Genomic DNA, 12,869 nt, shown 5'->3' with positions numbered 1-12,869 from the left:
ATTGGTTCCATAAATTGGACGACCACTGTCCTACTTGGGTATTTCCCACAGCGTGGTTCCATCCATGTCTTTCCTGTTCTCACTGCTGTATCTGACCTTCAGTCGGTCACTATAAAGAATTCAAATCTGGCCAAGAGCTGTCACTAACAAGATCCTTTATTTCAGTTGTGAGCTGTTTGAGTCTTCTACTGAAGAGGGGTGTGTTGTGTGTGTTTTCTTTTTAGAAAGACTCCTCAAGCTTTTTTTTGTCCTTCCCCCCCCCAACTCACACTGAAGGGACGAAGAAAAAACATCATTCCAAAGATCCTGCTTTCTAATCATCATATGTCTAGTGTCCTAAAGGAAACAACCCATGACATGAACATCACAGACTTCTCTGGTCAGGACACCATAAACGCGGTGGGTGTGGGTGTAAAGGGACCGCAGGAAGGGGCTCTGTGGCGGCGAGCAAACAGTTCGCATGTGGTGATTACAGGTGACAAAGCAGAACAGAACCCCCCCCACACACACACACACACGAGTGCAGGTGAAAGCTGATAAAATGCGAGTAAGATTTGGAGTGTAGTTAACTGCATTGTACAGTCGGTTTCCTGCCTTACCTAACTGTGCTTAGGTAAGATGTAAGCCAGGTGAAGGGTACATGGGACCCCACGATTTTTGTAACTTCCTATGTGTCTATTTTTAAATAAATACCATAATGATGTTTGAAAGGCCAAACCAGGAAAATATCTGCAACAGATATGACGCAGGGTTTTATGTCAATCCCACGTGGATTCTTGCCAGTTAGGGAAGAGATGAGCACCTCCACCAGGAAAAGAATCAAGCACGTGACCAGGACACCTGATACAGCACTGGGGACCCTTCTGCTGATGGCCCTCCCCCCCACCAGTGGTGGAGAAAACACGCGGCCATGTATCAACCTGGCAGAAACAGACGCCTCTGACCAGCCACCTCCAGGAGACCAAGACCTTCTGTCGGCAGACACCTGTCCTTTTGTAGCGGCTCATCATTGATCCCCCCTTCCTGTGGGTGCCCCACTTCGCTTTCCAGACCTCACTCTCCGGGCAGAAATGCGACTCCCTGAGGCCTGGCTAGTGGAAGCTGTCTCGTGGCACTCCGGCGTTCCCCGAGTGAGGCAGCGGACCGTCCTGATAGAGCTCCTGCTTTGAGGGGATTGAGGGCTGCCAGTTGCCCAATCTCCTGGGGTGACCCTAGCACCCCCGTTCTCACCGGTTTCGACTGTTCTGTGGTTTCTGACTACTTGCTTCTCCACTTCACTTCACCGTGGATTAAGTGAAAGACGTCTTGTTCCCGAGATGATTTTAAACGTTCAGTGGCTGAGCTTCTTACTCAAACATTTTCAAACGAGCAACATAGTTTGATTTGCAACGTGTATGACAATGGACTCCTTTCCTTCTTATACAAAAAGTGTCTACAAATCAATGAGGGCAACAAATCAAAAGGTGGCCAAATGACTGCTAGTAAACAAGTGTCACCAAACATGAAAACATCCCCACACAGAAAATAAATTTAAGTTCAAATAACACTGAGAATCCACGCTTCACCTCTAAGATTGGCGAAGAGAAAAATCACACACTGGGGAAGGAGCAAAGGGCACGCTTACCCTCTCTTGGCAAAGTGGACATCGGAAGGCAATTTGGCAATATTCTTCAAAATTAAAACTAAATATGCTTTTTGAGTTTTAGAAATTTACCCCCAAACCTCAAACATATACCCAGAAGTTTGTATAAGGCATTGGTTTCAGTATCATTTATACCATGTTTTGTCCAATTATATATACAGCCTGTGGGTCAAATCTGGCCAGCTGCCTGGTTTTGTAAATAAAGTTTTATTGGCACACAGCTATGCCTGCTTATTTACATATCATTCTTGGTGGCTGCTTTTGAACTACGAGGTCAGAGTTGAATAGCTCCAACAGACTACCTGGCCCTTTACAGAAAAAGCCTGCTGACCCGATTTATACAAAAAGCCAGAATGCCCTGCGTTGTCCCTTGAAACGTGCCCAATGAAATCAGTTATGGCACATTCACCACGCCAAACAGAACGCAGACCGAGGGGGGGCTGCCTCTCAGCAGCAAAGGCCTCTGTCCGCGCTTTACCCTTCTGTCCTGAAGTTTATTTTTTTAAGCCATTACAGATAAAACTAGGGCTTCCAGAGGAGGGAGAGGCTGATCCCGCTGTTGGAAACTCCAGGACCACGAGTGCCCTCTACGCAGGCCCCTTGGTCTCTTGGCTTTCGGGACAAACATAAAGAGGTTTCCTGACCCCTAAACCAGAGCCAGGCCACTGGACGAGCATGTCAACCAGGGTGCTGCTCCTCGCGTTGGGCTGCCGCCCTGGGAAAGCCTGTGGGGCCCACCAGGCCACCCGCCACGTGCTATGCTGGGTCCCGACGTGACGCATCAGGACTGCTGGGTCCATCCTCGCTGAACCACTCTGAGGAGGGGTGGGCCACCTTCTGGCCAGGGCGCGGTGCCCCCCCTTCTGAGCCAGGGCGTTCTGGGCTGACTGCCAAGACCACCCGGCCCCCCGCCCCTCAGAAAGGCCCAGCCCCGGCCCGGGGCCGAGAAGGAGCCTCGGGAGGGCGGTGAGCATCCGTCTGGAATCTTTTAATGAGCCTGCTTCTCACACGCGTAATTATAAAAGAATAAGAATTGACAAAAATATTTTCTTTCCATAATATGTAGAGGTGTTTGTTTCTGGTGGGGATTTTTTCTTCTTTTTTTTTTCCTTTCTGCGCGCCCCTGGCAGAAGTCGGCGGGGAGGGGAAGGAAGAGGGAGGATAACCCTGAGGCGGGGACGGCTCCACTCCCAACTCCGGAACGGGCCGGCGCGGGCCAGGCAGATGCAGGTGGCTGGAGGGCCGGGGAGCGGGCGGCAGCCGCCGGCCAGCGGGGGCCAGAGCGGGCCGCGATCGGCGCCCCAGAGCCGGGCAGAGGCCAGTGCAGCGCGTGCATCGCCCTCGGACACTGGCCGCGACTCCCTGCCGCAGCTGCCGAGGAGGTGGGGCTCACCGGGTGCCGGCTGGGCCGAGCCCCACTGCCCAGTGGTACACTCCAACTCTAGATTTAGGCACCCCTTGCTTTGTCTTTTAAGTTAGGAAAAACGTCTCCAAAACAAAACGCGAGCAGGAGGTGGGCGGGTGGGGAGGAGAGGCACGCATGCTGCTGTGCTGGGTGCGGCAGCCGGTCCGGGCGAGGAGGGCCCCGCCTCTCCAGGGCCCAGCAGGGCTCGGCCCGCTCCTGAGGGCGGTGAGGAGGGGTGGCTCTGGGAAGTGCCTCGTGGGTGTCAGCCTCGTCGCCCTGTCCTGGCAACCGAGAAGCAGCAGGCGGAGAGCCAGGAGCATTTAAAAAATGATAAAAGGCGTCGGGGCCGAAGGCGGCGGCTCTCGAGCCGGGGACAGGGATGTCCAGTGGGGGCAGCAGAGATGGCACCTCAAGGGGGCCCCGCGGGGCCACTCCATCCTTCCCTCCTGGTCCCCCTGGCGGCGGCAACGAAGCCACTTGTGCTCTAAACTTGCGGCCGCAGCAGCGCGGGCCCTCAGAGGTGCTCCTGGAGAAAGTGCAGCAGCGTGACTTCATAGTGCTCACCGGACTCAGGGCAGCGGATGCTGTGTCTCTCGTTGGGGTAGATCTGGGTGGACAGAGAAGGCAGGGCTGGTGGCACCAAGCGACCTTGCCCGAGCCGTTGGCCTCCCCCTTCCTGGCCCTGTGCCGCCCCAGCCCCCGGACATCGGGACCTGGCCTCCTGCGCTCTTTCCCCACCTGGGGCACCCCCTGCCCCCACCCTTTCACGCCACCTCGGCTGCTGACCGCCTGGCTCCTTCTTCCTCCTCCTGGGCCGTGAGGGCAGAGAGAGGATCTGTGCTCCGAGCCCTCAGCCCAGTGCCTGGCATATTACAAATGTGATATATGAACAAACTGGGGCCAGTAGCCTCCCAGTCCAACCGTTTAGGGTGTGTGAACCGCAAGGCGGGCGCCACCCACTTCCTCCAAACAGAGCCCTGCCCCCACTCCCAACGGAGGTGTCTGACCTGGCAGCTTCCAGGACTTTGGGCCCGCCACGCGAGCTAAATGCCTTTCCTGAAAGAACTCGTTTGGGCCTCACGGCCCCACTGGGAGGCAGGGGTCACCATGCCCCTTTCACAGATGAGGGAGCAAAGCCCGAGGTTAACAGACCTGCCACCTACGGCCACCTAGGAGGGTGTGCCGTTCCCGGCTACCCGGCTCAGGACTTCAGGCCCAGAGGGACACTCGAGGGTCCACCCTGGTCCTGCCTGGCTTCTGCCCTGAGCTGCAGCTGCCCCCAGCCTGCGTGCGTGTGCGGCTGGGCGGGCAGCCGAGGGGCGCTCTGACAGGAAGGCGGCCTCCCTCCTGTCGCGTCTGGCGAGCGAGCACCCAGCCGCAGGTGCCTGAAGCCTGCGCCTCCTGCCCTGTGACCCTCGGTTACGATGGCCTTGAGAGGACGGCGTGCCTGGAGCACCTGGGAAGCAGACGGACGTCCCGGTGGGAGCGCGTGAAAAACTCCCTCTCGCCTCCACAATGACTCCGGAACCCACTGGGCCTCCCGCGCCCCACTGTCAACTCCTTTCTCGCCAGTGTGACTGACTATACACGTCCCACTGGCCCGTCTGTAGGGCGGCTGGTGGCATGCTGGTCACGTGGCGAGCAGAGCAGTCAGTCCTGCTCCCAGGCCTGGACATGTCTCACCCCTAGAACGAAACCCACTCAAGGCTCTGGGCCTCGCCGGAGACCCAACCCCTTAACGCAAAAGAGAAGCCCTCACCAAGGCCCTGCCCCTTACTGCTGAAGCCCCGCCCCAGCCCCGCCCCTCTCCTGAGGCCCCCGCCAGCTTCCTTCACCCAGCACCCTGGCCTCCTGTCCCGGACTGCTCCCTCCGACTAGTTTCTTGTATCTGGTGCCCACACACACACACACACACACACACACACGCCTTCCTGGCCTGCCTGACTCCTGCTCACTCTTTAGCACCCTGAAATGCCACCTCCTCCGTAAATTCGTCTCTGCTACCCTAGTCAAGGTAACATCACACCTAGATTCTTTCAGCACCCTGGACGGTTCCTCCACACGGGCTTCTTGGTTTAAAATGAAACCTGTGCGATAATTCTGGTGGTGCTGGCCTCTCTCTACCAGGCCCTGCGCTGCGGGGGGTCTGGCCACGTCCCCCCGCATTTTCCCGGTGCTCCCAGCAGCAGGGACTCGGAGCGACCAACGTGTGATTGCTGAATAAAGGACGAATAAACGTCAGGTCGCGGGGAGCCCACAGCAGGGGAGGAGGTGGGCAGCGCGGGGTGACCACAGATGCCCCGGGAGAGGTGGCAAGCACAGTGGAAGTAACGCCGCCTGACTGCCACTGCCCACCCTGCCAGTCCCGGGAGGGGTCCGGAGGCGTCCGGGAGCCACCCACCTGAAGCTGGTAAGGTTTTCCTGCTCGGATCAGCTGGGAGACGAGGAAGTTCGTATGGAAAAAGTGCACGTTCTCGTCCAGGAACCCGTGCAGGATGAGCAGGCGGTTGGGCCTGGAAGACACGGTGGGCAAGGGTCTGAGGGGGCCCCCTTCTCCCGCCCTGACGCAGTCAGTCTCCGAGTCCCTAGGCCCCAGGGCGGCGAGGATGGCAGCAACAGATGGTGGTGGCCGAGAAACTATTTTTAAAATTCTGATTTTAAAAATAACTTATTGAGGTAAAATTTACACAACCTACAACTCTCTCATTTTAAAGTGGATGGTTCGAGGGCATCTGGTGCATTCACAAGGCTGTGCAACCATCACCTGTCTAGTTCTAGAACATTCCATCACCCAAAGAAAAACCCTGTGCCCATCTGCAGTCACACCCATCCCGACAACCGCCACTCTGTGTGTCTTGATGGATTTGTTATGTCAGTGAATTTAAATTTAAGAGGCTGCTTATGGCCAGCGGCTCCTGGGCTGGATGGCACAGGTTCCAAGCTAGGCTGCACGCTGGCGTCCCCCGGACCACACTCATGGCCGAAGAGAGCAGCCTCGCTGGAAGAGGGGCCCACACTGTGAAGGGAACCCCAGCATGAAGGCGTGGGACCCAGGTTCACGTTCGGACAGAGCCGCAGCAGAAAATGGCAACAGTTTTCTTTTAATCGGGAAATCAGCTGCCGGTGCTGATGGCGTGGCGTGGGTCGCCTGGGCTGGTCTGATGGACGCAGGTATCACAACCATGTGGACCTGGGTCCTGAACCACAGTGTCAAAACCCACAAGACAGAGGCTGTTGATTTTCAAGACCAACTCATGGACCCACAGCCGGCCACATGCTAGTGGGGGTAATGGTGGCTTCGTGGGCAATGGTGCAAATCTAGAACCTTCCTTCCATCTTTCCAAGGCAGGGCCAGGGCCTCCCTCCCAGGGCACCCAGGTACCCACTTCCTATGAGGAGCAGAGAGGAGACGGGGCTGCAAGAGCGAATTCGAGGCTCAGGCAGAGAGGAGGGACGGAAGTGACAGGAGCAGGGTGGCAGAGGTGGGGGCCTCGGGGAGTCGGCACTTCGGGGGGGGGGGGGAGGGCCTTACTCGTTGGGCAGCTTCTCCACGTGCAGGGCCACGGAACCGGCCTCGTAGCCATACTGGTTGTTCTCTGGGACGTCCATGTAGCGTTCCGTGTACCCTGTGTCGTAGGCCATCCAGACTGTGACTGGGGCACCGGCAATGGCCACCTGCGGACCACGGCGCGCGGGCGGGGCAGAGAGAGAGAGAAGAGACAGGCACGCGGGTCAGGTCCCAGGAGCCTGCGCGCGCCGGCTGTCGGGGCCTCCCCCGGAGGGCACCAGGAGCGGGCATGCGCACGGGGACTGGCGGGGAGGGGCCCTCGGACCGCATGTGCCCCGTGGACCGTGCACTGTCGAGGGCGGGCGGGTGAGCTGCACGGGCGCGTTCAGGCCGGATCGGCCCCTCCCTGGGCCCACTGCCTTCCTGCCTCCTCCTCCTCATCGCCGCCCCGCGGTGCCCGGACAGTGCCGCCGGCCTGGGGGGCCCCTCCCCCGACGCTCTTCACACCATGCCCCACCTCTGCCCATCCGAGGCCGGGGTCCCGGGCTCAGCCTCCCACAGAGAGCTGCTGGTGGGGTTTTGTGCAGCCGGACGCCATCCTGGGGTCAGCAGTGGCGGGCAATGAGGAGGGGGGCTCGGCCCCGTGGGGCTGCTGCGGGGAGAAACAGCCACGTGGCAAGGCCCCTGCCAAGATGCCTCCCCTAGGGGGGGCGGGCTCCGAGGGGCACGGGCCGGCGGCGGCAGACAGGGGCGAGGGGGCGAGGCGGGACCTACCTTGAACACCTGGGGCTTGTGGATCAGCCCCATGAGCGAGAGGAAGCCGCCATAGGACCAGCCGTGGATGGCCACCCGGCTCAGGTCGATGAAGCCGTACTTCTCAGCCACAAACTGCAGGCCCTCTACCTGGTCCTCGATCTCTACTTGGCCCTGGGGGGTGAGGCCAGGCACCTCTCAGTGGCCTCCTCCCCCGGGGACACCACGCTGTCCCGCCTATGCCCCCCTGGGAGAGCCCGCTCTCTCCGGGATCAAGGCCGCTTCCTGTAGCCTTCCCCCTCTGCGCCCCGCTGCACCCTGCCTGCTCTGGGGGACGGTGGTCAGGCCGGGCACCAACCCCGCTCTGCTACCTCCTGGCTGAGTGACTCTGAGAAAGTCACATCCCCTCTCTGGGCCTGTTCTCATATCCTGAAAATGGGGATGTTAACCCGACTAGGACCCATTGTGCGGCAGGCGCGAGGCCGACACGAGATGATCAGCGTCTCAGACTCGAGGCCTGGCGCGTACTGAGGCTCGGTGACCAGCTGGTGTCGTCGTCTCCATCAGCAGCACTTCTACAATCACCAGGCCCTGTCCGGCCCAGCCCTGGCACTTCCTGCCGACTGGGCCTGCAGTGACATGTCTGGCTGAGGCTGGGCTCGGGCACCAGGTGGGATGGGTGTATACCTGTCTCTCCAAAGGGCAAAGCTCAGGCTGAGCAGCAAAACAGACATTCCCCTTGGTTCCAAAGGGCCACCCCACTGAGGCCTGGCACCCTGGCCAGGATGGTCCTTATGGAAGGTGCCCAGAGCTAATGACAAACCCTGCGCCCACACACCCCAGGTCCCCCTTCCTCACGCAGGAAGGGCCCGGAGAGACTGAGACAAGTTACCATCTGGTTCTTCAGGGCCCCTTCGAACCGAAGTCCTCGCTGACATGAGCCCCTGCCATCGATCACGACCACCGCATAACCCAGGGATGCCAGCGTGTTGAGCCGCAAATACTTGATTCCTTTGAAGGAATTATTCACCAGCTGCACCTGCGGAGGAGGACGAGCGAGGGCGTGGGGCTCTGGACGAGCGGCGAGAAACCCCACGCGGCTCCGGATGACAGGGGCAGGCCAGACAGCAGGGGGACAGGCCGGGTCTCAGCCCAGTCAGAGCTCCTGGCCTTTGTCACGAAGGCTGTGGACGCCTGGAGGTGTCCTGGGAGCAGGGCCGTGGAAGGGTAGACGGGGCCCACGGCGAACCAGGCCTCGCGCCTGGAACGCGCTACAGAAAGGAAGGCCCCGGTCACGCTCCCTCCCCGCTGGGCCCTCTCCCTGGAATTGTCCCTCACTTCTTCAGCCTCCTTCTCCCACTTTGCTACTGTGTGGTGACCTCTAAACCACAGACCCAAGAAATGGTGGGGCTGGAGGCGCCAGGCGCTCTGAGCAACTTGGCCTAGCCCAGATCCCCACTTTGGCACTGTCGGCATTCACAACCTCGTCATCCTCTGTGAGTGTGTGGGGGGGCGTGTCACAGGCACTAGGGGTGCCGACAGCATTCCTGGCTTCCACCTACTCGATGCCAGGAGCACTGCCCACCCCAGTTGTGACTAGACATCACCCAATGTCCTCTGAGGTACGGAAAGAACACCCACAAGTGAGAACCACTGTCTTAGATGGACCCACCTGCCAAGATGCCGGCCAAGTCTGCTGGCCTGTCCCTTTCTCAGAGAGCTGTGCCCAGGGCCCACAGCCAGCTTTGTCCCTACACTGGTGACCAGGAGTGGAGTGGGTCACTGCTGGGAAGGTGGTCCAGATGAACGTATTGGGATTGGGGCGGGGGGGGTCCCCAAACGGACAAGGTAGCATCGGCAGGTGAAGGAGGGGTGGGTGTCCACGGGGATCAGGTGTGCAGAGACCCAGAGGCAGAAGAGCAAAGGACCCTGGCGCCCAGCCCTGGCATGGAGGCAGGAGGCGTGGGGAGCAGGGCCAGCACCCACCTGGGGGCCGCCGTACACGAAGAGGACAGTGGGGTGCTTCTTCCCTGGCTGCACGGCGTGCGGCTTGTAGATCATGCCGTACAGGCGCACGTCCGACCGCGTGTGGAAGTGGAAGATTTCCGGGGGCACGTAATCTGGGGGACAGCCTGCAGAGACAGAGCGGCCGTGGCTACTCAGGTGGGAGCCCACGGCCGCTGACACCCACACGCCGCCGTCTGGCCCCAAGCCGCGGAGGCGCCTCGTCCTGTGCTCCACATGAGAAACCGAGGGCCGGACGTGACTCTGCCCCCTGTGGGTGCAGAGCCAGCTCCGGCTGATCCTCCGTGGAGGTGACGACAGACCTGGGACGTGCCCGACAGCCAACTTCACGGTCTGCTTCTCTCTGACTGTTATGGCTACCTCGTACTTGCAGAGCAACGCTACTGTCCCGACTGCGATGGTGAGAAGCCTTTAGGACGAGTTTATTCGGGCAAGCAGGGCGCAGACGTAAAGGGTGAACGAGGAAGTGCAACATCAGGGTCAGGGGCTGTCAAAAGCTCCCTGAAAGGGCTGGGCGTGTCTTTGGCTTTAAGTGCCCAGGAGACGTTGAGTGTCTAGGAGGGACTCAGCTCTGTGCTGGCGCAAAGGCGCCGCGGACGTGCGGGCACTGGCAGGGCGGGCTGCGGCCCAAGGGCCGGTTTGCTAAAGGCTCATGGAGGCGGCCTGCAAACACGGCAAGACCCGCAGCTGCAGGAAACGGGGCCCTAGTCCGCCCGCCCACAAACCCGGGGCTGGGTGTCCGGTCTCCCGGGTTCCCATCTCTGCCTCCCCCTCATCTGTACCACCAGGGCCCACGGCCCCGCTCCGACGAGCCCCGTGGTGACGTGGGAGGGTCAGGGACTGAACTACTGGGTGGCGAGGCCTTTAATCTGTTTAGGGTCCAGGAGGTGATGACGTAACAAGAGGCTTTCTAGCCCATGAAACACTGCAAATGCCAGGGCTTGTTTCCTAGAACATCCCCGAATCTAGTAAGAGGCAGGGCTGGCTGGGGTCGGCGGGGGTCTTCCCTCTTACGGAGAGATTCCTGCGCGCAAGACGCTGTACTGAGGTTTGATTAACCGTTCATCCCATGAACAGTCTTTGTACCATTTTGTAGATAAAGGAACATTTTAGAGAGACAGCTTTCTAAAATGCCTGTGGTTCTGAAGCCAAAATTGGAACCCAGGGTCACCCCAGCAGAGTCCTGACCATCCTGCAGGCTCTTGGGCAAACTGACAAGCTGCCTCCTGGCCCACGAGGCCCCGCTCGTGCCTGACCCCCCAGCTCCTTCTACCAAATCTCCAAAGCTTCTGCTCTGCACCCCAGGAGATGGCTGTCCCCGAGGACAAGGATGCCCCCAGCAGGGACTCTCTGTCTGCAGAGTCTGCTCTGTGCACTGCAGTCCTTAACTGCAGCAGAGGAATGGAGATCACCCCAGGTGGCGAAGCCCCCGGGACAGTCGGGGCCAGTGCTCACGTTTGATGACGAGCGCTTGCGGCTTCCAGGAGGGCCTGGATGCCGGGGAGGCCGAGCGGGCAGGGCTCTGGGCCACCGCACCAGGTCAACCCCTTCTCACCAGGGTTATTCGATGGTCCGCATCCCATTTTGCAGACAGGCGAGCTGAGACTCCCAAGGAGAGGGAGCCGGCTGAGGCGCCTGGGGGGTCTGGGGCTACTCACTGGCCGCCTCCATCATGCTGGCCCAGAAGCGGGGCTGCTTGTGCAGAGGGTCGTCGTCGGGGCCGCTCAGCTTGTAGACATGCACGCAGGGCGGCGTGCTCACGCTGCTGTAGTGGCTGATGAACATGTCGAAATTCTGCAGACGGGACGGGGCGCTGAGCACCTCTCCCCCCTCAGTCCCTCCGCCCTGGTGCCCTTTGCGCCCCCCCCCCCGCCTGCTGACCTTCTCGGAATAGCTACTGTCTTACCCCGGTGCTCACTCATTTAAACCTCGAACTCCACCCACATCAGGTGGCTGTCATTGCCACCCACCCCCGTTCTACAGATAAGCAAACTGTGGCCAGGAGGAATCTGTTCCCTGGCCAGGGTTGCTGGGTGCTCAGGCCCAGAACTTTCCGATGCCAGAGCCCGCTCATCTCGCTGGTTCTATAGTCAGAGAACTACGACCAAGTGTTTGCCCTGGACAGTGAGTGGCCCCATGGCGGGCCACTGCCTGATGTTCTGGAATGTTCTGAGAGAACAGGGGCTGGTGCGGGGACCCGGGGGAGTGCCCACCTGGCTCATGGAGCAGCTGTGGGAGAAGCCGGGCGTGGTGAGGCGCACGACCTCACCGGCCGACGCGTAGCTGACCACGTAGAGGTGGTGCTCCAGCGGCGTGTCCTTCGTGCCTTGGAAGTACACCAGCTTCGTCTCCTCGTTGACCCAGATCTGCGGGGACACAGGGCTCCTGGTGAGGCCGCCCAGGCTCTCTGTGCCTGCCTTCCCACGGCCGCCAGCTCTCCCCCTGCCGCACAGGGCGGGCCCAGTGTTCTGCAGACAGAGGAGCCCTCCTCCTCCAAGCTGGCTGGAGGAGCGTCTGGGGGAGACACACTGCTCGGACCCTGATCTCGCTGGGCCAGACACACGCCCTGGGGCAGTGTGAGATCAGCACACTGGACAGCTCCTACGGGCGTGCGGGAGCTGAGGGCCCGGTGCCTTGGACAGTGCCATCCCGGGCTAAGGCCCTGCAACCCCACGGGTCAACCTGCCCCTCTGAGCCAGAGGAGTGTGGTTAAAAGGTGGCGCTCCTGCCCCCAGACCCCATGTGGTTCTGACATAACGCCCTCGGGAGGAGAGGAAGCACCCTGCTCTGGGGATGGGGACAGGCACTGCCTCTCTGGGGCTGACCCTGCAACACGGGAAAAGAACACAGATAAAAGGTGTGTCCTCTGACCTGGCAGTTAAGCCCTGGAAATCGCTCCTGAGGACTTCACCCAGAAGGGGGTTTCAAAATGGAGGGACAAAGATGCTCAAAGTGCTCTTCAAGCTAAAGAAAGGTGACAACTTTCCTCAAAAGGTGAATTAGTCCCATAATTATTGCATGATTCACTGCGGCCACAGAAAACCATGTTCTAAAAGGCCTTTACGAAGCCCCTGAACAGTGGTGCGAACAGCAAAGTGCAGAGCTGTCCCTCTGTCGTTGTGTCCACGAGGGGGCGAGGACACAGGATGGGTCTGGTGGGGACTGAAGGGGTCTGACCCGAGTCGCATCCGGAACGGCTCAGTTATTACAGCAAACACTGATGCATTTGTTGTTACTGCACTTTTTCAATAAATGCAGGTTTTCTAGAAACAGAGGATGTCAATGAAAAACCCAAAACCACACGGAGTTGAGCCAGTTCTGTCACAAGGACAGTGTGAGCAGGGGACACTCTCCAGGCAGCGGGACTGGCCGAGCTGGGCCTTCAGGGGGCCCCAAAACAGGCCGGGAGTGCGTGCCTCAGGTGGCGTCCTCGTGGGGTTACTCTTTCCTTTCTTAAAGTTTTAAAATGCTGCCACGGCTGCTTTTGTTTTTAAGCTTCTGGGTAAGAAGATCAGGCGCGCCCACGGCAAGATGCT

General features: G+C 59.7%; 1 protein-coding gene across 4 annotated transcripts in view; it reads right to left on the bottom strand.

The window, feature by feature from the left end:
- Positions 1–741: 741 nt before the first annotated feature.
- DPP9 (dipeptidyl peptidase 9) overlaps positions 742–12,869 on the bottom strand; it is a 36,276-nt gene continuing 24,148 nt past the window's right edge. For 2 of the 4 annotated variants that reach the window (XM_036234072.1, XM_036234074.1), the window contains 8 exons: positions 11,547–11,699; positions 10,992–11,127; positions 9,295–9,440; positions 8,201–8,347; positions 7,330–7,482; positions 6,580–6,722; positions 5,449–5,560; positions 742–3,654 (listed from right to left, as the gene is read on the bottom strand). In XM_036234072.1, coding sequence (XP_036089965.1) covers positions 3,562–3,654; positions 5,449–5,560; positions 6,580–6,722; positions 7,330–7,482; positions 8,201–8,347; positions 9,295–9,440; positions 10,992–11,127; positions 11,547–11,699 — 1,083 coding nt within the window. In that variant the 3' untranslated portion in view covers positions 742–3,561. Of the gene's footprint in view, positions 3,655–5,448; positions 5,561–6,579; positions 6,723–7,072; positions 7,208–7,329; positions 7,483–8,200; positions 8,348–9,294; positions 9,441–10,991; positions 11,128–11,546; positions 11,700–12,869 lie in introns of those variants that run through there. The other 2 variants (XM_036234075.1, XM_036234073.1) reach the window with 2 other exon arrangements.

This window comes from Rousettus aegyptiacus, unplaced genomic scaffold (assembly GCF_014176215.1).
Source record: "Rousettus aegyptiacus isolate mRouAeg1 unplaced genomic scaffold, mRouAeg1.p scaffold_m13_p_16, whole genome shotgun sequence".
NCBI lineage: Eukaryota > Metazoa > Chordata > Mammalia > Chiroptera > Pteropodidae > Rousettus > Rousettus aegyptiacus.
Note: the sequence above shows the minus strand (reverse complement) of the source record. Positions and strands in the feature narration are given on the sequence as shown.